The sequence below is a fragment of the Oryctolagus cuniculus genome, chromosome 1 (genome assembly GCF_051225735.1).
Source record: "Oryctolagus cuniculus isolate XC-2025 breed Fujian yellow rabbit chromosome 1, ASM5122573v1, whole genome shotgun sequence".
Classification (NCBI taxonomy): Eukaryota; Metazoa; Chordata; class Mammalia; order Lagomorpha; family Leporidae; genus Oryctolagus; species Oryctolagus cuniculus.
Genome location: NC_142867.1, coordinates 19,119,118 through 19,141,643, shown reverse-complemented (window position 1 = coordinate 19,141,643; position 22,526 = coordinate 19,119,118). Strand labels below are relative to the sequence as shown.

At 54.1% G+C, this 22,526-nt stretch overlaps 2 protein-coding genes across 4 annotated transcripts in view; one reads left to right on the top strand and one right to left on the bottom strand.

The window, feature by feature from the left end:
• Window positions 1-1,672: 1,672 nt before the first annotated feature.
• Window positions 1,673-19,035, top strand: F2 (coagulation factor II, thrombin). Its single transcript, XM_002709082.6, has 14 exons — window positions 1,673-1,772; window positions 2,018-2,181; window positions 2,512-2,536; window positions 2,714-2,764; window positions 4,054-4,159; window positions 4,230-4,366; window positions 6,228-6,542; window positions 6,748-6,861; window positions 6,937-7,063; window positions 8,206-8,373; window positions 8,672-8,845; window positions 9,021-9,202; window positions 18,569-18,639; window positions 18,776-19,035. Exons 1-14 carry the CDS (start codon window positions 1,694-1,696, stop codon window positions 18,914-18,916), a joined length of 1,854 nt encoding a protein of 617 aa, XP_002709128.3. The 5' UTR covers window positions 1,673-1,693; the 3' UTR covers window positions 18,917-19,035.
• A 1,789-nt stretch (window positions 19,036-20,824) lies between these two features.
• Window positions 20,825-22,526, bottom strand: part of CKAP5 (cytoskeleton associated protein 5) — a 113,019-nt gene continuing 111,317 nt past the window's right edge. For all 3 annotated transcript variants that reach the window (XM_089327065.1, XM_008270443.5, XM_002709083.5), the window contains 2 exons: window positions 21,692-21,843; window positions 20,825-21,545 (listed from right to left, as the gene is read on the bottom strand). In XM_089327065.1, the coding sequence (XP_089183191.1) occupies window positions 21,300-21,545; window positions 21,692-21,843 (398 nt within the window). In that variant the 3' untranslated portion in view covers window positions 20,825-21,299. The remainder of the gene's footprint in view (window positions 21,546-21,691; window positions 21,844-22,526) is intronic.

Below are 22,526 nucleotides of genomic sequence, written 5' to 3'. Positions count from 1 at the left end.
AGCTGGTTACATGGGCGTGTGCATAGAAACTCGAGTTGCTGGGGTGGGCGACATGGCACAGCAGGTTAAACCACCGCTTGGGAGGCCCGTAGTCCATGCTTGAATGCAGGTTTGATCCAGCTCTCTGCTAATGCTCCTGGAATGGAGTGCAAAATGGCTCAAGTTCTTGGGCCCCTGCTACCCACGTGGGAGACCAGGATGAAGTTCCAAGCTCCTGGGTGTGGCCTGGCTTAGCTCCTCTGTTGCAGCCATTTGGAGACTGAACCAGCAGGTGGAAGACTTCTTTCTCTGTGTCTCTCCTTCTCGCTATGTCACCCTGCCTTTCAAAGAAATAAATCTTATATATGTTTTTTTGAACTGTTGACTTGTATTACTCGTTGTAAGTTAAACCTCAATGTAAAATACATAAAACTGCATATATATGTATATATATATATGAAAATCTATAGGAACTGGCCAGCCATGAATTAAGGTGACCCATGGGAGTGCTGGTCGCCAGTTCCCTGCCAACCCTCTCTCCTCAGACTGTCCATGACTGCCATCCAGACCCAAAGAACAGGACCTGAGCAAAGCCCGGCACGGACCTCTGCTTCCCGCGTCCCTGCCCTTTGTCCCTGTCCTTCTTAGACCCAGCACTAATATTTGCCTTGCACACGGCAAACAGGAAACAGGGCAGGGAGAGGAGCGGGCTGGGCACAGAAGCTGAGCCAGGCCCGGCCCAGCGCAAACAGGTAGAAAAGGGGAGGGGCTCTGCCCAGAGACCCGGGGGTTGGTGACGGGAGAACAGAGACCAAGGGCTGGCCCTAGCGCCTCCTCCTGGGCAATCAGCGCACACACTCACATCTCCCGCAGCTCAGGAGGGAAAGTCCCCGCAGCGGCTGACCCACACCCTTGTCCTGCTGCTGCTGCCTACGTGCTGTGGTTACACCGGCTCCCTGTTGCTCCACCCACGGAGGTGTACTGACGACTCGGCACTGGCTGTCCATCATTCGTTTTACGTTCATTCAGCTCCTTTAGTCCTTGCGGCAAAGTTCTGAGTCCCACTGTGCGGATGAGGAAACCGAGGCACACAGAAATAAAAGCAACCTGAGGCCAGTGCTGTGGCAAAGCAGGTTAAGCTGCTGCCTGCAGAGACGCCAGTTTGAGTCCCGGCTGCTCCACTTCCAATCCAGCTCCCTACTAATGCACCTGGGACAAGGAGTGGAAGTTGGCCCAAGTGCTTGGGCCCCTGCACCCATGTGGGAGACCTGAAAGAAGCTCCTGGCTCCTGGCTTAGGATCAGCCCAGCTCTGGCTGTTGCAGCCATTTGGGGAGTGAACCAACAGATGTTAGATCTCTCTCTCCCTCTCTGTAACTCTGCCTTTCAAATAAATAAACACACCTTTAAATAATAATAATAAAGGAAGCACCATCTTTCTGCATTAGGATTGGAAGGAACAGCAGTGGCCCTCGACTCAAGCTCACCCCTGCCTTCAGAAGGGATAGCCATGGTGGTGACAGTGACCTTTCTTTGTGACTTCCGCCCAGGCCATGCATCCCTGCTCCTGGCTGGTGGGGGAGGGCTGTCTCTCCACTTGTCCCCACGGCTGGCCCTGACCTGCTGACCTGTCCCCCTCCGCTGATTTCTTCACGTTGGTTCAACATTAACCCAGAGGGCTCAGGGCGATCCCTCAGTCCTGGGAGCAGACCCACGATGGAGCACGTCCCAGGCCTGCGGCTAGCTGGCTGCCTGGCCGCGGCCGCCCTGGTTAGCCTTGTGTGCAGCCAGCAAGGTGGGTAAGGGGGACCTTGGAAGCTGGCACGGACTGCAGGCTGGGGTGCTGGCCATGGGCTCGGGTCTCCGAGTCGGCCCCTCCCCCCAGGCAGTGGGGGGTGGCGTCAGCCCAGGGGGTCAGCTTAGGGAAGGAGGCAGGGGCTCGGGTGAGGCTGTGAGGGCAGCCCCTCACCGGAAGAGGGGCCTGCTGGGTACTTGCATGTCCCAAGGCAGGCCGGCTCCCTGAGGCCACGGTCCCCGCAGTGTTCCTGGCCCCTCAGCGGGCGATGTCGCTGCTGCAGCGGGCACGGCGCGCCAACACAGGCTTCCTGGAGGAGGTGCGGAAGGGCAACCTGGAGCGGGAGTGCTACGAGGAGGTGTGCAGCTACGAGGAGGCCTTCGAGGCCCTGGAGTCGTCCAGCGCCACGGTGAGCCCGGCCCAGCCCCCGGCCCCGGCCCCCGGCCCCGGCCTCCTCTGGGCCACCCCTGGCGGTGGGGCCCCACTGGGGCCGGGAGCCCCTGCCCCCCGCTGGGGTGCCTCAGCGCCCAGGGCCCTTCCTCAGAGCCCCGCCCTGGGGAGTCGGTCTTGGCGGGTGTGGGGTCGCCCCCTCCTCAAATACAGTCCCCTGCTGGAACCGGAAGTGGGAAACTCCGCAGAGGCTGCCCGGGCCGAGCTGGGTGAGGGAAGGAGACCCCGGTTACTAAGACAGAGCCGACCAGGACCCCGCCACCGCCTCACTCCTGCCCTTGTTTTTCAGGAGGCGTTCTGGGCCAAGTACACAGGTGAGCCTGCCCAGGGCCTGCCCCAGGAAGGGAGGCTGCGGACACCGGCTGCCCAGAGAACCTTCTAGTGCGTCCAGTCCGTCCCGCTTCCCTCCTGGCGAACTCCCAGGGTCTGCACGTCCCCGGCCAGCCCTGCCCCCCACCCCCGTCCCAAAGATGTTTTTGGATCTTTTCCAGCTTGTGAGCCGGTGAGGACTCCCCGGGAAAATTTCACCAACTGTATGGAAGGTGAGGGTCTGCCCTGGGGGGAGGGGGGAGAGCAGGGGTGGGGCAGGCGAGGCGGCCAGGGTCCCTCCAGCACCGCACCGCACCCTGCCTGTGCGTTCCCGAGCTCAGAAGGGATGGGCCATCGTGGCGACAGTGACCTGCGCCCCTGCACCGTGAGTCCGTTTTCCTGGCTCTGTGTCTGGCACAGACGTTGCAGGAACAGGTGGGTGGGTGGGTGATGAATGAACGCTTCCGGCCTCCTCACTGCCTGGGCTGGGCCTCCGCCCGCCCTGGTCAGAGCTTGATGAGGTCACACTCACCCTCCAACGCCTTCGGCGGCTCCCTGTAACCCACAGAGTCAGCACTGGCTTCTTGGCCCGGCACGCTTTGCCAGTTCTGGCCTGAACTTGCCCTTCCAGTCCCCCCCCCCCCCCCCCCCCCCCCGTTGCACCAAACATGTACCCCAGCCCCCTCGGACAGCAAGCACTTCCATAAATGTGCCGACATGGCCCACCTCCTGGCCCCTGCTGGCATCGTCACCTCCCCTAGAACAACCTTCATTCACCTGCCCTGGGCCCTGGGAAGCCTCCCTTCTCCTCCCCCAGGGTGACAGGGGACCCCACCATGTGGGATTCTTGAACGTCTGTCCAGTCATGTGATAAATAATTTACTCAGCCAATATTTTAGGACACCCCCTGCTGTGAGCCAGACACTGGGTCAGGGACTGGGGACCCCCAGTGTTCAGGGAACACACAGTCTCATAGGAAAACGAAAGTGCAAAACGTTGAAGTGGTGTCTGGAAAAGTTCTGTTCAAGACACCCAGAGAACACGGGAGAAGGAGCACCTGTTTTGCCAAGCAGGATCAGGGACGGCTTCCCAAAAGTGGAGTTTTCCTGGCCTTGGGGGCTGCACTGGTGAACACACGGCATTCCAAGCAGCAGGAGCAGCATGTGCAAAGGGCCTGAGGCATGAAATGCTGAGATACCAGGGCCAGGCAGGCCAAGGCCAGGTGCCTAGGATTTTGTTCACTTGGAGAAACTCTGTGGGGGCAGGGACCTGGCCTGTCTCTGACTGTCATCTTCATGGCTGTGTCCTGGGTACTTGGCACAGTGTTTGCCCCATGGCAGGCACTCAGTGAATATGTGGTGACCGCTGCCACGTGGGCTGCAGAAAAGCTGGGAGCAGAACAAATGCAGGCTAAGGATTGGGGGCCAGAGAGAGCTCGAAGGGAGTGGACAGAGCTTTGCTGGCAGCAGTGGGGGGCACAGAGTCTCAGCGTGGATGCCAACCTGGCCCGAGGTCTCCGCAGGTCACTGTGCCCAGGGTCTGGGGACGAACTACCGAGGGCAAGTGAGCGTCACGCAGTCGGGCATCGAGTGTCAGCTGTGGAGGAGTCGCTACCCACATAACCCTGAGTGAGTGCCGGCGGGCTGGCCGCGGCGGGGCGGGGACGCGGCCCTTCCGCTGAGCCGTGTCCTCTTCCAGAATCAACTTCACCACCCACCCCGAGGCTGACCTGAAGGAGAATTTCTGCCGCAACCCGGATGGCAGCACCACGGGCCCCTGGTGCTACACCAGAGACCCCAGCGTGCGCAGGGAGGAGTGCAGCGTCCCCGACTGCAGTGAGCAGGGGGGGCTGGGGGGCGGTCCACAACCGAGGCCCATGGGCCTGGCTGGGGCCTGGCAGCCGGGATGGGGCCCGCGCTTCCTTCAGAGCTGGGGTCCGGCGTTCGACACTGGAGGCTCCCCTTGATCCTGGAAGTCGGGTGACCTGGGGGAGTGGCCTCCCGCCCTCTCCTTAGCTTCTCCCTGGGAAGCCGTCCCTAACCATTGAGCCAGAGCTGGCCTCAGGCAGCTCGGCCCTGTGTGATTTCATTCATCACAGGCGCCAGAGTGTGGCCAGACAGACAACCACACCATCTCAGGTGCACTGCGTGATGAGCCCGTGTTTCTTTTCTTTTCTTTTTTTTTTTTAAAGATGTATTTATTTATTTATTTATTTGAAAGGCAAGACTTACAGAGAGCAGAGGCGGGGCGGGGGGGTGTGTCTTTCATCCACTGCTTCACTCCCCAGATGGCCGCGACAGCCAGAGCTGAGCCGATCCGAAAGCAGGAGCCAGGAGCTTCTTCTGGGTCTCCCACGTGGGTGCAGGGGCTCAAGGACCTGGGCCACCTTCTACTGCTTTCCCAGGTCATAGCAGAGAGCTGGATCAGAAGAGGAGCAGCCGGGACTCAAACCGGCCCCCATATGGGATGCCTGCACTGTAGGCGGCGGCTTTACCCGCTATGCCACAGCGCCGGCCTCAAGAGCCCATATTTCTTACGCGACTGTGGACAGGCCAGGTGGCTCCGCTGGTCTCAGCTGCTGTGGGGTCCACTGAGGGAGGCTGGGCTGGGCTGGACACCTCTGCCTTCACTGATGGCTTGAGCTGAGCTTGGCTCCTTGCTCCAGGGTTGGGCCCAGATCCGTGGCACACATTCAGGGGGACATCAGAACATTTGTGGAAAAATGGAATTAAAATCATCCATTTATTTTGGAATAAAAAATTCTTCTGGTGCCAAAAAACCTTTTTTTTTCTCCCACAGTATGTGGAAAATGCGCATTCTGAAAAAGCTATGCATGGGCTTCAATATGTTTTTGCACCAAAATAACTCATACTTTTCACTCCATTTTTCCATGAACTTTTTGAAGTCCCCATGCGTTCATGGTCAGGGGGGAGGCAGAATGAGGCAGCTGTTGACACCAGAAATATACCATTTGTGTTTTTTTTTTTCAGGTTTATTTATTTATATGAAAGGCAGAGGGGGAGAGAGGGAGAGAGGGAGAGAGAGAGAGAGAGAGAGAGAGAGAGAGAGAGGTTTCATCTGCTGATTGACTCCCCAGATGGCTGCAGTGGCCAGGGCTGGGCCAGGCTGAAGCCAGAAGCCAGGAGCGTCATCTAGAGCTCCCATGTGGGTGGCAGGAGCCCGGGCACTTGGGCCATCTCTCGCTGCTTGTCCCAGGCTCATTAGCAGGGAGCTAGATTGAAGTGGAGCAGCCGGGACACACACGGCAGCCATGTGGGATGTTGGCATGGCAGACGGCAGCTTCCCCGGCTCCGCCACAGCACCTGCCCCGTCACCAGTCATCTTAACCCAAACAGCTGCCTGTGACCAGCATCCGCTGACGTCTGTCCCTGCCCTGCCCTGCCCTGCCCCTAGGGAAACAGAATCCTGGCGAATCTCCCCACAGTCACTCCCAGTGGATTACAGCTGGCCCAGGAAGCCAACCCTGGCTCCTGGGCTGCTGCAGGTCTTGCTTAGGCCTCCCACCTGCAAGAATGCCTTTAGCAAGCCCTTGAAAAGCAGGCAACAGAAGCCCAGAGAAGTTAGGCTGCCTGAGGTCGCTGGGGCAGACAGCAGCCAAGGCGCGGATTGGAATTCTTGTCTGGCGCCGCCTAGCGGCGGCCCACCCACCCTACTCTCTGCCTCCCCACCCACCAGGCCAGGGGCAAGTGACCCTGGAGCTGAGACCACGCACTGGACACTCCGGGGTGACGCAGCCCCCGCCACTGGAGCCCTGCGTCTCTGAGCGCGGCAGGCACTATCAGGGGCGCCTGGCGGTCACCAAACAAGGGACCCCTTGCCTGGCCTGGAGCAGCCCGGAGGCCCAGGCTCTGAGCAGGGGCAAGAGCTTCAGCCCGCAAGTGCCGCTGGTGGAGAACTTCTGCCGCAACCCGGACGGGGACGAGGAGGGCGCGTGGTGCTACGTGGCCGGGAGGCCCAGCAGCTTCGAGTACTGCGGCCTCAACTACTGCGGTGAGTGGGCCGGCAGAGGTGGGCGTGGGGGGCGCAGGGCCTCTCCCCGTTTACAGACGAGTAAACTGAGGCCCCGGCGGTACCTGTGCTGTCGGCCTCCAAGGCCAGCAGGGGTGGGGGTGGGGGTGGGGGCAGTCTAGGGGACGCTCTGAAGAGTGGCCCAGCCCAGCCCAGCCCAGCGCCGACGGTGCCTGGGCCCCTGCAGAGGAGGCCATAGAAGAGGAGGTACTTGGGCTGGAAGAGGCCATCGAGGGGCGCACCACGGAGCAGGAGTTCCAGACCTTCTTCAACCAGGAGACCTTCGGCACCGGGGAGGCGGGTGAGACGAGGGCGGCCCTGGGGGGCGGTGCGGGGGCGGCGGGGCCGGGGCCTCACAGCCTGCCCTGCTCTGCAGACTGTGGGCTGCGTCCTCTCTTTGAGAAGAAGTCGTTGAAGGACGAAAGGGAGGAGGAGCTTCTGGAGTCCTACATCCACGGGCGCATCGTCGGGGGCCGCGACGCCCAGATCGGCAGCGCGCCCTGGTGCGTCCGCCTGCCCCGCCACCCGCCCCGCGCTGCCAGGGCCACGCACAGCCCTGGGAAGCCCTTTCCGCCCCCAGGCTCAGGGTTTACAGAAGCTCTGGGCGGGGCTGAGCCTGGTGCTTCTGCTGAGCAAACCTGGAGCCAGCTCTGTCCAGTTAGTTCCCTGCTCCCCGCTACTTAAAGGTTCGTTTATTCATTTGAGAGGCAGAGTTAGAGAGAGAGAGAGAGAGAGAGATTTTCCATTTTCGGATTCACTCCCCAAATGGTCTGCCGGGTCTCCCAGGCAGGTGCAGGGGCCCAAGAGCGTGGGCCATCTTCCGCTGCTTCTCCAGGCCACAAGCAGAGAGCTAGATGAGAAACGGAGCAGCTGGGACTCAAACTGGTGCCCAGATGGGCTGTGGGTGCTGAGGGAGCATCTTAACCCTCTGAGGGCCCTCCAGCTGGTTTTAGACTTATTTACCTGAGGCAGAGTTACAGTCAGAGATTCCCCAAATGGCTGCAATGGCCAGAGCTGGGCCCATCCGAAGCCAGGAGCTTCTTCCAGGTCTTCCATGCGGGTGCCGGGGCCCAAGCACTTGGGCCATCTTCCGCTGCTTTCCCAGGCCATCCGCAGGGAGCTGGATCCGAAGAGGAGCAGCTGGGTCTTGAACTGGTGCCCACATAGGATGTAGGCAGACTTAGCCCACTACGTCATGGCACCAGCCCGCCCCCCCCCCCCCAGCTAGTTCTTTATTTTATTTTATTTATTTGAGAGGTAGAGTTACAGACAGGGAGAGACAGAGAAAGATCTTCCATCCACTGGTCCACTCCCCAAATGGCCACAAGGGCCAGAGCTGGGCCAATCTGAAGGCAGGAGCCAGGAGCTTCCTCCGAATCTCCCATGCAGGTGCAGGGGCCCAGGGACTTGAGCCAACTTCTACTGCCTTCCCAGGCCATAGCAGAGAGCTGGATCAGAAGAGGAGCAGCCGGGACTCCAGCCAGCACCTGTATGGGATGAGGGCACCGCAGGCAGAGGCTTTAGCCTATTAACACCACGGTGCCCCTCCCCACCCCCCAGCTAGTTCTTAAGCCAGGGGCTTTCTACTTGCAGGGCTGGTGGAGGGCGGGTCCCCAGCTCCTCACGGCCCCTGCTCCCCTCCCAGGCAGGTGATGATTTTCCGGAAGAGCCCCCAGGAGCTGCTGTGCGGCGCCAGCCTCATCAGCGACCGCTGGGTTCTCACTGCTGCCCACTGCCTCCTCTACCCGCCCTGGGACAAGAACTTCACCGTGAATGACATTCTGGTGCGCATCGGCAAATACGCCCGCAGCAGGTACAGCATGCCCGAGGCCCCCGGGTGCCAGGAGGGTGCCAGGGTAACTCTGGGGCCTGGGGGACATGGTCTCTGCAGCCCCGCAAAATGATATCCCAGCAGTCCCTGTCCAGACACCAGGGCAGGACCGGGTTGGGGGAGTGGGGAGAAGCCGCCAGGGGACCACCAAGGCAAGAGCCAGCCCGGGCCCCTCCTCGCCTCCCAGACCCTGCTCCCGCCCCAGATCCTTCCTTCAGGAACTGGCTGCCCCTCCCTGCCGGGCCCGCAGTCGCTCTGTTCCCCTGTGGGCTCCGCACAGGTACGAGCGGAACATGGAGAAGATCTCCACCCTGGAAAAGATCATCATCCACCCCGGGTACAACTGGCGGGAGAACCTGGACCGGGACATCGCCCTGATGAAGCTCAAGAAGCCGGTTGCCTTCAGCGACTACATCCACCCCGTGTGCCTGCCTGACAAGCAGATAGTGACCAGGTGGGGTGGGCGTGGCCTCAGGGGCGGGCAGAAGCTCCTTGCCCCTCCCCAGGCCTCAGGTTCTTGGAGTCAGCCCCAAGGTTCTTTGAGATCTGGGTCCCTAAGCAACGGCCTCGGGCCCACCCGAGGCGCCCAGGTCCGCTCTCAGCGGGTCCCTCTCCTGTCTTCCCCGCAGCTTGCTCCAGGCTGGACACAAGGGGCGGGTGACAGGCTGGGGCAACCTGAAGGAGATGTGGACCGTGAACATGAACGAGGTACAGCCCAGCGTGCTACAGATGGTGAATCTGCCTCTTGTGGAGCGGCCCATCTGCAAGGCGTCCACGCGGATCCGAGTCACCGACAACATGTTTTGTGCCGGCAAGTGTGGGCGTGGCAGCTCCCGGGAGCAGCGCGGCTGGGCGTGGCCAGGATTGGGGCGTGACGTGAGCACGGCCTGGGTTGGAACCACAGCCGCAGCCGCCTGCAGACCTCCCCTGTAGAATGAGCTGAAGGCTCCAGGCCTGAGCTTGTGTGAGGCTGAGATGCGGGCCCAGAGAGCAGCCAGAGGCCATGGGTGGGGAGACCTGCTCAGTCATTCATTCAATGGCCCGTTCCCACACACACCACACCTGTGTCCCTCAGGAAGCTGGCTTCCTAGGGGGAGGGCGGGATATAAGAGAGATGCAGACCAAGTGTCTTTCTCAGCCCCAGGTCGGAAAGCTAGTGCACACACTAACCCCTGTCTCATCTATCTATCATCTCTCTACCACCTATCACCTATCATCTATCTAGCCATCCTTTCTGTCCATCCATCATCTACCTGTTATGTCTATCTACTACCTAGCCATCAGTCATCTATCATGTCTACCTATTTATCCATTTATTATATCTGTCTGCTGTATGTCCACCCATCACACCAATCTGTTGTATTTATCAGTCATATCTGTCCATCCATTCAGCTACCAATCTATCCATCTTTCATCACCTATCATACCCATAGATTATCTACTGTCAGTCATCTGTCCACCCATCCATTCACCCACCTACCTAGACATCCATCGTTGGTCTCTCACATCTGGTTAAAAACCAGTTCCTGTTGAAACACCCAATTCCAGACCCATACCACAAAATTAATTTTAGCTTCTTCCTTTGCATATTTGTGGCTGTCTTTGTGACCAGAGAGAAACCTGACTCTGATTATCCGTGATGCATTTACTTATTTGGTCAACACTAGGATACAGTTCCAGAACCCCCCATCTGTCTCATACCACCAAGAGCTCATAACATTTCTGTTTCTTTTGTTTTAGCTTGAGAGTAGACGGTGGAAGCACTGTGTTTCCAAGTCACTTAGGCGGGTTCATTCTGCCCCTGCTCCTCTGTGTCACTCACGTAAAATGCCATTAGCCTTATTTGTTTCTGGTGGCATTGTTTTGTGCGCTCCTCCAAAAATACTTTGTTATTTTTGAGTATGTGAAATGTCAGCAGACAGCACTCAGAGAAGCGAAGCCTCTCCCCTCCCACTCCCTTCCCAGCCCCCAGCCCTCCACCCCATTCTGTCCCTGGCTTACTCTTCCTGCCTTTGGCACAGATGGGCTGCTGGGCGTATTCTCTTCACCCCACTTTTCTACCCACAGAGACGCATACAATAGATGTTTTCTAGCGTTTGGCTTGTTCCATTTAATGTAGCCCAGAAATGCACCTTATATGGACTGCAGAATTTTTCCTGATTTATTTGAGCTGTTGAAAGCCGCATCGGACTCTGTCGTGTGGATGTTCCGAGGGCTACTCAACCATTTCCTCATGCTCGGGAGTTTCGGTTGTTTCCGATATTTGGCAGTCAACAGCAGTGCCGCAGGGAGCACTCCTTCGCGTAAATATTTCTGTACCGTTGGAGCTGTACCTTCCAGGAGTTCCTAGAACTGGGGTTGCTCTGTTGAGAGGTAAACATGAGTTGTGGCTGTTTGGCCCGCTGGTTAAGTCGCTGTGTGAGACACCCACAGCCTGTGCACCAGTTTATTGTGGTGTAAAGACGTGTTAGTCCACCTCATGAATTTTTGAAATCCATGCATAGTTTTTTCATAATATACTCTTTTCCATAAACTTTTTTTTAAAGACCTATTCATTTATTTGAAAGGCAGAGTTACAGAAAGACAGGAGAGAGAGACAGAAGGAGAGAGACAAGGTGAGAGAAGGAGAGAGAGAGAGAGAGAGAGAGATCTGTCATCTGCTAGTTCACTCCCCAAATGGCTGCAACAGCCAGGGGCCAGGAGCTTCCTCCGAGTCTCCCACATGGGAGGCAGGAGCCCAGGCACTTGGGCCATCTTCCTCTGCTTTCCCAGGCACATTAGCAGGGAGCTGAATCAGAAGTGGAGCAGCCTGGACATGAACCAGCGCCCACATGGGATGCCAGCACAGCAGGTGGTGGCTTAGCCTTCTACACCACACCACCAGCCCCTCCATAAACTTTTCTTAAAGGCCCCTTGTGTGCTTGGCTTTTGAAATTTTTTCCACCAAGGTAAATTTTTTTTTTTTCAAATGTGAAAAGGACCTTTCCTTTCTTTTTCCTTTCATTTTATTTGAAAGGTACAGAAACAGGAAGACAAAGACAGAGTGATCGTCCACCCACTGGTTCACTCCCTAGAGGCTGGCGGTCAGGGCTGGGCCAGGCTGAGGCCGCAGCCTGGAGCTCCGGGTCTCCGTCGCAGTCCTGGAGCCGTCAGGGCTACTTCGCAGGGTGTGTGTTAGCAGGAGGCTGGGTCAGGAACAGGAGAGAGAAGAGATACAGGTGCTCCGGGTGGTGCAGCTGCCGAGCCAAACGTGTCTCTCAGTTCCATTTTCCACGAAATTTTTAAGTATCCTCGTGTGCAGTTTTCTTAGATATTTCCAAATTTCTTCCATGAGGGTTGTAGCGATCTGCGTTTCCATCTGCAGAGTATGAGAATGCCTGTTTCCCTATAACCTTGCCAAAGGAAAGTCATATTTTATCTTTTTACCAACTTAAGAGGCAAGAAGTAGTATATTAAAGATCACTTTATGTATAATTTTCGTGAAATGTTTCTAATGACCATTTTTGTCCCTTTCTCATCAATTTTTAGGCGTTCTTCCTATATTAGTAGTGTACATTTCTCCTCGTTTGTGGTTTTTTCAACCTTATATATGGTCTTTTTAATGTTAATGTTAGTTTTTGAGAGTCGGACACAGAGGGAGAAGGGGGTAGAGAGCGAGCGAGAGCAGGTGAGCGCTCGCATCTGCCGCTACTTTACTACCTAAGTGCCCACAATAGCCAGGGGCAGGAGCCAGAAGCTGAGAACTCAGTCCGGTCTCACCCATGGGTGCTAGCAACCCAGTTGATTACCTGAGCCTTCGCCACCGCCTCCCAGGCAGGAAGCTGGAGTCAAGAGTTGAGCAAGGGCTGGCGCTGTGCACAGCAGGCATCTGCTATCAGCACCAGCTTGACCCGGCTGCTCCACCTCTGAGCCAGCTCCCTGCTCCAGCGTCGGAAGACAGCAGAGGATGGCCCAAGTGCCACCCACATGGGAGACCCGGATAGAGTTCCAGGCTCCTGGCTTTGGCTTAGCCCTGCTCCAGCTATTATGGCTATTTGGGAGTGAACCAGCAGATGGGAGATCTCTCTCTCTCCCTCTCTTGTCACTCTGCTTTTCAAATATGTTTTTTTTTTTTAATTAAAAAGGTTTTGGAGTATGTTTAATAACTAGTAGGGTCAGTCTTCCAGGTTTGTCTTTTCCAGTGTTTTCCTGGCATTTCTTGCATGTTTGTTTTTCCCTTATGAACTTTTATATAAGCTTGTCTAGGTCAATTAAAAAGCTTACTGGTATTTTTATTTATTTGAGTTTTTTTATTTATTTGAAAGGCAGAGTTACAGAGAGAGGCAGAGAGAGAGAGAGAGAGAGAGAGGTCTTCCATCCACTGGTTCACTCCCCAGTTGGCCGCAACGGCTGGAGCTGTGCTGATCCAAAGCCAGGAGCCAGGAGCTTCTTCTGGGTCTCCCACGTGGGTGCAAGGCCCAAGGACTTGGGCCATTTTCTGCTTTCCCAGGCCATAGCAGAGAGCTGAATCAGAAGTGGAGTAGCCGGGACTCAAACCAGCACCCATATGGGATGCCGGCACTGCAGGTGGTGGCTTTATCTAATCTGCCACAGCACTGGTCGGTATTTTTATTTTTGAAAAATATTTTGTTTGAAAGGCAGAGTTAACAGAGAGAAAGGGAGAGACAGATTAGGAGGGAGCTGGATCAGAAATGGAGCAGCCATGCTGGTGCCACGGCTCACTAGGCTAATCCTCTGCCTGAGGCACTGGCACACCGGGTTCTAGTCCCGGTCAGGGCGCCGGATTCTGTCCCGGTTGCCCCTCTTCCAGGCCAGCTCTCTGCTGTGGCCCGGGAGTGTAGTGAAGGATGGCCCAAGTGCTTGGGCCCTGCACCCCATGGGAGACCAGGAGAAGCACCTGGCTCCTGCCTTCGGATCAGCGCAGCGGGCCAGCCGCGGCGGCCATTGGAGGGTGAACCAACAGCAAAGGAAGACCTTTCTCTCTGTCTCTCTCACTGTCCACTCTGCCTGTAAAAAAAAAAAAAAAAAAAAAAAAAGAAATGGAGCAGCCAGGACTTGAACTGGCGCCCATATGCGATGCTGGCACTGCAGACAGTGGCTTAACTTGCTGTATCACAGCGCCATCCCCTGTGTTTGTTTTTTAAAGATTTATTTACTTATTGGAAAGACTCACAGAGAGATTTTCCATCTGCTGGTTCACTCCCCAGGTGGCCACAACAGCAGTGGCTGAGCCAGGCAGAAGCTGGGAGCCAGGAGCTTCATCAGGGTCTCACGTGGGTGCAGGGGCCCAAGGACTTGGGCCATCCTCTGTTTATCCAGGTCATTAGCAGGGACTGCATTGGAAGTAGAGCAAGTGGGACTCGAACTGGAGCCCACATGGGATGCTGGCATCGCAGGCAGCAGCTTTACCCACTATGCTGCAACACCGGCCCCAGTACTCTTATTTTTGAAAATGTTTATTTGAAAGGCAGAGTTACAGAGAGGGAGGAAAAGATTGGTCCTCTGTCAGCTGGCTTATGACCCAGGTCACCTCAATGGCAGGGGCGGGGCCAAGCCAAAGCCAGGAGCCAGGAGGCAGGAACCCCATCCAGCTCTCCCACGTGGGTGGCAGGGGCCAGGTATTTGGGGCATTTTCTGCTGCTTAGTTGGGAGCTGGATCAGAAGTGGTGCAGCGGGGACTTGAAGCAGCGCTCATGGGGATGCCAGAGTCGCAGGCGGTAGCTGAGCCATCTGCGCCACAATACGGGCCTCTTGTTGGTATTTTCATTGGGAAAACCTGAGGTTGGGTCATTGTGTCCAAGGACGACGCACCTTCCACTTCCTCTCAGCTGCTAGAGGACGGTGACGTGTCCTCATGGCTTCTTCTCTTGGTACCTTCCTTTACATGAGTGTGTTCCCTTATTTTTCTTGAGTACATGAGCTGGTGACTTGTCTCTTTTACAAAAACAAAATAACCTAGGAATCTGACTTGTTAAACATTGGCCTGTCATTTTTCTGTTATGCACTTCATTCATTTCTGCTTTTATCTTTTTACGTTTTCTTCTAGCTTAGTTTTGTGTTTCCTTCCAGCTTTTTGAGCTGAGACTTAGCTGATTATTTTTTTTTAAAGATTTATTTATTTACTTGAAAGTCAGAGTTATAGAGAGGAAGAGACGGAGAGAGAAGGGCGGGGGAGGGGAGAGAGAAAGAGGTCTTCCATCCGCTGGTTCACTCTCCAAATGGTCCCAATGGCCGGAGCTGGGCTGATCCGAAGCCAGGCGCTTCTTCACAGTCTCCTACGTGGGTGCCAGGGCACAAGCACCTGGGCCATCTTCCGCTGCTTTCCCAGGCACATCAGCAGCGAGCTGGATCAGAATCAGAGTCGCTGGGACTTGAACCGGCACTCATATGGGATGCTGGCATCGCAGGCAGCGGGTTTACTCTCTGTGCCACAACACTGGCCCCTTATTTCTCTCTGATCTTTTCATATTTATTGTGTAGAGTTACATTTATAGAAAACATTGTGTTGGGGGCAGAGTTGTAGCGCTGCTGGTTAAGCCACCATCTCGTGTTGGGGTGTTGGTTGGAGACTCAGCCACTCTGATTCTGATCCAGCTTCCTGCTGATGTGCAGAAGAGGGCCCAAGTACTTAGGTCCCTGCCTCCCGTGTGGGAGACCAGGGAGTTCTAGGTTTCTGGCTTCAACCTCGCCAGACCAGGCTATTACAGCCATTTGAGGAATAAAGCAGGGGATAGAAGATCCTCTCTCCCTCTTTCTCCCCTCCCTCTCTGCCTTTCAAATAAATATTTATTTAAAAAAAAAACCTCACTCTATTGTTTCCTAGCCTTTGGTCTAAAATAAGTGTGGAAAACACGATGTAGTGTTTTCATTGTATTTTTTAAAAAAGATTTATTTATTTGAAAGGCAGAGTTACACAGAGAGAGAAGGAGAGGCAGGTAGAGAGGAGAGAGGGGAGAGAAGGGAGAGAGGGGAGAGAGAGAGGTCTTCCATCTGCTGGTTCACTTCCCAGTTGGCCACAATGGCTGGAGCTGCACTGATCTGAAACCTGCAGCCAGGAGCCAGGAGCTTCTTCCAGGTCTCCCACATGGGTGCAGGGGCCCAAGCACTTGGGCCATCTTCTGCTGCCTTCCCAGGCAAGAGCTGGATCAGAGTGGAGTGCCTGGGACTTGAACTGGCGCCCATAGGGGATGCCGGCACTGCAGGTGGCGGCTGTATCCACTACGCCACAGCGCCAGCTCCTCATTGTACTTTTTAAAAGTTCTATGGTTTGTACTTCCCATTCATCCACGAGTTGTTCAACAGAAGGTTTTTAAATTCCAGGATGGGAGGGCCCGTGGGAATTTTGTTAAGTTTGAACTTTGCTGCATTGTGATAAGTGTATTGTTTGTAATATTTCTACTTCATAGAACTGTTTTTCTTTTTTTGAGAGTAGGCTGTTTGATCAATTTCTGTGAATATTATATGTGTGCTGGAGAAGTTTGTTCTCTATTATCCACATGGAAGGGTTGATAGATAACTCTCAGTGCACCTTATTACTCATTATTTAGGTCTTTTATGTCCTGATTTAAGTCCAGTTGATCATCTTGCACTGATTTTATTTTATAAACAACTAATAGTTGCTGCATTATTTGGTACAGATACTTACAACTGTTAGTCATTGTGGCTTTTGGCATTAAAAGTATAATTTAAGTCATTTCCAATTTCAGGATCACTTTTTTTTAATATTCTGTATTTATGCCTTTCAAATAAATAAATGAAAGAGGCGAGGAGACAGAACCATCTGCTGGTTCACTCCCACAATGGTCCCAATGGCCGGAGCTGGAACAGTCAGAAGCCAGGAGCCAGGAGCTTCTTGTGGGTCTCCCACGTGGGTGCAGGGGCCCAAGGACCTGGGCCGCTTCTGCTGCTTTCCCAGCACATCAGCAGTGTATTCTTATTCTTTAAAAAAACTGGGAGTGAGAACACAAGAGCTGTCCTTCTGATTCACTCCCCAAATGCCTGCAATGGCTGGGGCTGAGGCGAGAGCAAGCCAGGAGCCTGGAATTCCAAGCAGGTCTTCCACGTGGTGGCAGGGACACAAGTGCATTATTAGCAGGAAGCTGGAATCAGAAGCAGAGCCAGGAGTTGAACTCAGGCACTCTGATAAGGGATGGTGTCCTCAGCAGCATCCTAACGATTTTACCAGACACTCGTGCCTGTATGTTGTTTTTAAAGTTTGATTTATTTACCTGAAAGGCAGAGTGACAGAGAATCTTTCACGTGCTAGTTCATTCCCAAAAGGACGCAATGGCTGGAGCTGAGCCAGGCTGAAGCCAGGAGCCGGGAGCTCCATCGGGGTTCCCATGTAGGTGGCAGGGACCCCAGCACTAGGGACACTATCTGTTGCTTTCCTAGGTGCATTGGGGAGCTGGCATTGGAAGCAGAGCAGTCAGGATTCGAACCAGTGCTCCTATATGGGATGCTGGCATCATGGGCAGTAGCTTAATGGGCTGTGCAGTGCCAGCCCCTGGTTTCTGCAGTCTGATGCCAGTAGAGTACTTTTGCCTTTGCAAGGTATATTTGTTGTTGTTTTTAGGACTTTTTTTTCCTTCATCTTTGAGGCCTGTTTTATTAGGTTATGTTTCAGAGTTGATCATATCTGGTCAGTTTTCCCAGGTACCCTTTAAACACACATATTTAAGTCATCTTGTATTTTGGTGAAGTTTTCTTGTATGTTCCAGATATTTAAAACCTTCCTCAGGGACACACATTTCTCTTTTGGCCCAAGTTCCCTTTCAACCACTTTCTGCTTTTCATTTCTTCTCATTGCTTCACCCATTTTTAAAATTTTTTTTATTTTTAAAAGATGTATTTTCTTGAAAGGCAGTTACAGAGAGGGAGAGGCAGAGAGAGAGGTCTTCTGTCCACAGGTTCATTCCCCAAATGGCCACAAAGGCCAGAGCTGCGCCTGTCCAAAGCTGGGGCCAGGAGCTTCTTCCTGGTCTCCCAAACAGGTGCAGAGGCCCAAGGACTTGGGCCATCTTCCACTGGTTTCCCAGGTGCATTAGCAGGGAGCTGGATCAAAAGTGGAGCAGCTGGGTTTTGAACTGGCACCCATATGAGATGCTGGCACTGCAGGCTTTACCTGTTATGCCACAGCACCAGCCCCCACCCATTTATTTTTTTAAAATATTTATTTCTATTTATTTGAAAGACTTACAGATTGAGGTAGAGCCAGAAAGAGAGAGGTTTCCTAGTCCACTGGTTCACACCCCAAATGACTGAAATGGCCGGAGCTGTGCCAATCAGGAGCCAGGAGCTTCCTCCGGGTCTCCCACGTGGGTGCAGGGATGCAAGCACTTGGGCCATCTTCTACTGCTTTCCCAGGCCACAGCAGAGAGCTGGATCGGAAGAGGAGCATCCAGGACTCGAACTGGTGCGCCCATATGGGATGCCAGCACTGCAGGCTGGGGCTTTAATCTGCTGCGCCATAGCGCCGGTCCCCCATTTTAAAATTTCTGACTCAAGGTCTTTTTTTTTTCCCCCATCCCCAAGTTTGCCTGAGGAGGTCTGTTAGTTTTGTCTTGTGGTTGTAGATCAGGGATCTTGTTAGCTTTTATGAGTCATCCTGCCTGAGTAGAGAATGGACTGTAGACTGGCCCTGCAGAACTAGGGAACTGGTGGTTCTGGGAGGGTGTGTGCTATGTGGCCAGCGGTAGAAGTGGCAACAATGGCTGGCTTTACATCCGTGTTGAAGGGAGAGCCAGCAAGATTTTTAAAGGACTGGATGTGAGCGGGGAGGAAGAGTGAAGGGTGACTAGAAGTGCGCAAGTGGATATTTGTCAGCTAGGTCTCATAAAATTTAGCTTTTGGGAGAGAGGAGACAAATAGGTCTCCTATCTGGTAGTTTATTCCCAAATGCCCACAACAGCCAGGATTGGGCCAGGCCACAGCCAAGACTGGAACTCAATGCAGGTCTCCCATGCGGGTGGACAGGAGCCAACTACTTTGAGCCATCAACATTTCCTCTCAGGGTGCACGTGGGCAGGAGGCAGGAATTGGGAGCAAAGCCAGGACTTGAACCTCGGCACCCTGATATGGGAATAGGGGGTGTTTCAGCTGTTGCATCAAATGCCTGTCCCCAGCTACATCTCAAAGGGGAGCAGCTGGAGTATGAGCATTTGTGTTCTCTCTCAAGGTTACAAGCCTGAAGAGGGGAAACGAGGGGATGCCTGTGAAGGTGACAGTGGGGGACCCTTTGTTATGAAGGTAAAGTTCCATTTAAGAACCACAGCCTGGGGGTAACCTGGGGTGAGGAGGGGACGGTTTTCAGGTAGTTGCCTGGCAGAGTAACACCGATGCTACCTTGGACTTGATTATCGAAAACCCTGTCTTTCCTCCTCAGAACCCCTACAACAACCGCTGGTATCAGATGGGCATTGTCTCCTGGGGTGAAGGCTGTGACCGGGATGGCAAGTATGGCTTCTACACACACGTCTTCCGCCTCAAGAAGTGGATACGCAAGATGGTTGATCGGTTTGGCTAAGGGGCCACACACATTCTGGGCTCCTCACTGCGATGTTACAGAAACCAACCCAGTCAAAGAATTGTTTTTGTGGTTTGTGCCTAAACGGTGGTTCCCAATAAAAGTGACTCTGTCAGTGAGCCCTGGTGCTCCCAGTGCTATTCAGGGGGCTCTCTGGACCAGGCTCAGGAAGGGCCGGTATGACTGCTGGACAAACAGCAGTGTGGGATGGAGCACAGCTCTGGTCTGCTGCCCCCACTCCGAGTTCCTCCGGGCCACTAGGACACCATTCCTGTTAGCTGCGCTTAGAGCTCGCAGGAGCGAGGCACTGCCATCTACAACAGAGTCGACAGGTAGTTCTAACTGGTATGAGATGCTCATTCATCGAGAGGACCCGCGAGGAGGACCGTGTTGAGGACAAGACTCATGCCTGAGCTCCGAGGGCCTGAGTGAAGACTCCACCCTTGGATGGGAGGTGGAGGTCACCACTGTGGGTTTCAAGCAGGAAGGGACCTAAAGGTATTTTTTTTTAAGAAGGTATATTTACCTGCTCCCTCTCATGGTTCTTCTCATTTTTCGATACATCAGGAACAGAGAATTAGGACAGAGCTCCTTGCCCTCATTCATTGCTTCTCACTGCCCGGGAAGCAGGGTTAAAACAGGAAATTCGTGAGTCTGCAGAATCTTGGTGGGCCAGGGCTTTAACCAGAGCAAGGGGAGGGCATCAGGAATGCCCGGCACTTCCTAGAACTGCTTTGTAAACAAGGGCACACCTTTCCTCCTCTAGCATCACCGTGAGCACTGTAGGCCCTGGAGCACTTCCAGACGGGAGCACAGCTGCTCTTCCTAGCACTGCCCTTCTCCTTAGCGTGAACTCCAGCTTCCCATCTGTGAATGCATGCCACTCCCATGGTCCCACTCAAAAGGACAGAGGCAGGCCGGCGCCGTGGCTCAATAGGCTAATCCTCCACCTTGCGGCGCCGGCACACCGGGTTCTAGTCCCGGTTGGGGCGCCGGATTCTGTCCCGGTTGCCCCTCTTCCAGGCCAGCTCTCTGCTATGGCCAGGGAGTGCAGTGGAGGATGGCCCAGGTGCTTGGGCCCTGCACCCCATGGGAGACCAGGAAAAGCACCTGGCTCCTGGCTCCTGCCAGGATCAGCGCGGTGCGCCGGCTGCAGCGGCGGCCATTGGAGGGTGAACCAACGGCAAAGGAAGACCTTTCTCTCTCTGTCTCTCTCTCTCACTGTCCACTCTGCCTGTCAAAAAAAAAAAAAAAAAAAAAAAAAAAAAAAAAAAAGGACAGAGGCAAATCTGACTTCAGGCAGCAGAGGAGTGTCTGACAATGACCAGAACCAATGGAGGATTCACTTGATGGAAAACCAGTTGAAGGTGGGCTAGAAAAGTTCCTTTGACCTTTCTGATTGCCCAGTCTCCCTAGGAACCCAGAACCTCTTAATCCTGAAGAGTTTTTCTGACTATGGAAGGAAGTCTTGTGCAATTTAGTCACCCAGAGGTGAATCCTTGGTTCACTTTCTGGTCCTCACTCAGACCAACTGTGACCAAAAGAGATGCCCATAAGCAGGAGGAAAGGACTAAGCTCTCCCAAACTGCACTAGTCAAATGTTTGTGGGGACAGGAACATGGTGGGACACCCAGGAGCTCCTGGGGACTGGTGGTGCTGGGAAGGAAGTCACGACCCAAAACCTCACACCAGGGGAGGATGCGACTGTTCTGCTCCCTAGGGAGCTGCACGTGGAGCGGAAAAGGTGAGCGACCCCCTCTCCCCAGGGGCAAAGGCGCCGCGCCGCACATGTGAGCTCCAAAAGCACAAACTCACCTTTCCCATCAGCTGCAGGCCCTGCTGCTCCCTAAGCAGGTGGCAGAGGGGCTGCTCCTCACTCCGCACATGCAGCATCGCGGGAGACAGGCATAGTTAATGCAAACTTTATTTATAAAAGACTCTTAAATTAGTTGTGTCATGCCATGCATTCATACAGAATACAGTGACCCTTCAGGGCTACAGAGGGAAGAGCTCACGAACTCAAAGGAAAGCTAGTAAAGAGCTTCTAATAAAGCTAGGAAAGATAAGGACAATTTTACAAATGAGCAATTAGAAATAAAAGAAAAAGGATATGGAAACTAGTGTGGGCTGAGAGGAGAGCAGCTGTTGACAAGTCTGTACACTACGCTAACCCTCAGTTGGTCTCCTAGAGGGGCGGCTGTGGCGGAGAGAAGCAGAGCACGCGCAGAGACTTGTGCCATGGCCACTCCTGCCCCAGCTCCTCGGTGTGACACACACACACACACACACCAGTCTGTGCACACTCGGCCGGTGAGGCCACTTCCAGCTATGAGGACTCCTAGTTTAGTAAACTAAAGCTGCAGGGTGCCGGGAGTGGGCAGCTTCATTTGCGACTGCTCTTTATTCTCTCCAGCCTCTTTTTCAAGTCATCAATGTTAGTTGTGGAGGAGGAGGAGGAGGTCAGGGGTCCTGAAGAGTGAGTCTGGTTAGAATCCAGGTCCGAGTGCTGGTGCTGCTCCCGCGACTCCCGGAGCTGAGAGAGTTTGCTGTGAAGCATGTCCGTGGAAGAGGCCACGGGAGGAACTGCTGGTTTGGAGAGCAAAGAAGTCAACGGAGGTCGGTCATCTTGCTGTTGAGAGAAGAAGGGACATTGTCTAAGATCAAGTCAAGCTGCAGTTCTGGGACAACATACACCAAAGACTGAGCCACTTCTCTCTGGGCTGGGCTGGCCTGGGCCTGCCTGCCATGAGGCACACAGAATGAAAAGAGCAGTACCTTTGTATTGTCCAGACCACACCGCTGCCGAAGGATTTTTAGCCTTTCCAGGTAGACAGAGGGTCCCACCTCTTCTCCATTTGTGTTACCTATGGAGGACACCGTGCTTGTAGGAGTGGGCACACATGTGACCTCCATCTGAGGGGAGATACCTAGAGAGGAACATGTAAAGAATATTCAGAAACACACTCATCCCACTTCTCAACTGCCTTGGTTAATCTGCCACCAAAGAAAACAATGAAGAATTTCCTGGGGTTTGAATTTGCCAATGAACTTGAAAACTAAAAAATCCATAAGAATCTATCCAGAAAGGATAAAAGGTGTTCTGAAAAAGATAAGCATCATGAGATAGTCAAGAACTGATAAAGATTCTCCATTTGCTGTTTCACTCCCCAAATGGCTGCAATGGCTAGGGCTGGACCAGGCCAAAGCCAGGAGTTTAAAAAAATCCCAACCAGGTCTTCCATGTGGATGGAAAGGGCCCAAGCACTTGGGCCATCCTCTGCTGCTTTCCCAGGCTATTAGCAGGGAGCTGGATCGTAAGTGAAACAACTGGGACCTGAATTGGAGTTCTGACAGGATGCTGGCACCACAATGCTACCTATAAACCTAATTTTTTTTGTGCACTGGGAAACTAAGACATTCATGTGACTTGCTTTATTACAGTGGCTAGAACTGATCCCACACCATCTCTGAGGTACACCTGTAGTGTAACTGAAAAATCTGAGGACCTTACATGCTTGGAATGAGTAGATTCGGCTTGGAGCAGGCAACACACAGGGGAAAGCTCTTACTCAAACCGGGGAAGGACACAGGAGCGCAAAGCCTTGCAGTA

What these genes read in the sequence shown, in the direction of transcription:
- F2 (XM_002709082.6), top strand. Translation starts at nt 1,694, where the DNA reads ATGGAGCACGTCCCAGGCCTGCGGCTAGCTGGCTGCCTGGCCGCGGCC. An exon ending in CTGCGGCCTCAACTACTGCG is followed by an intron (nt 6,543 to 6,747) that starts GTGAGTGGGCCG and finishes GGGCCCCTGCAG; the next exon opens with AGGAGGCCATAGAAGAGGAG. An exon ending in CGACAACATGTTTTGTGCCG is followed by an intron (nt 9,203 to 18,568) that starts GCAAGTGTGGGC and finishes TTCTCTCTCAAG; the next exon opens with GTTACAAGCCTGAAGAGGGG.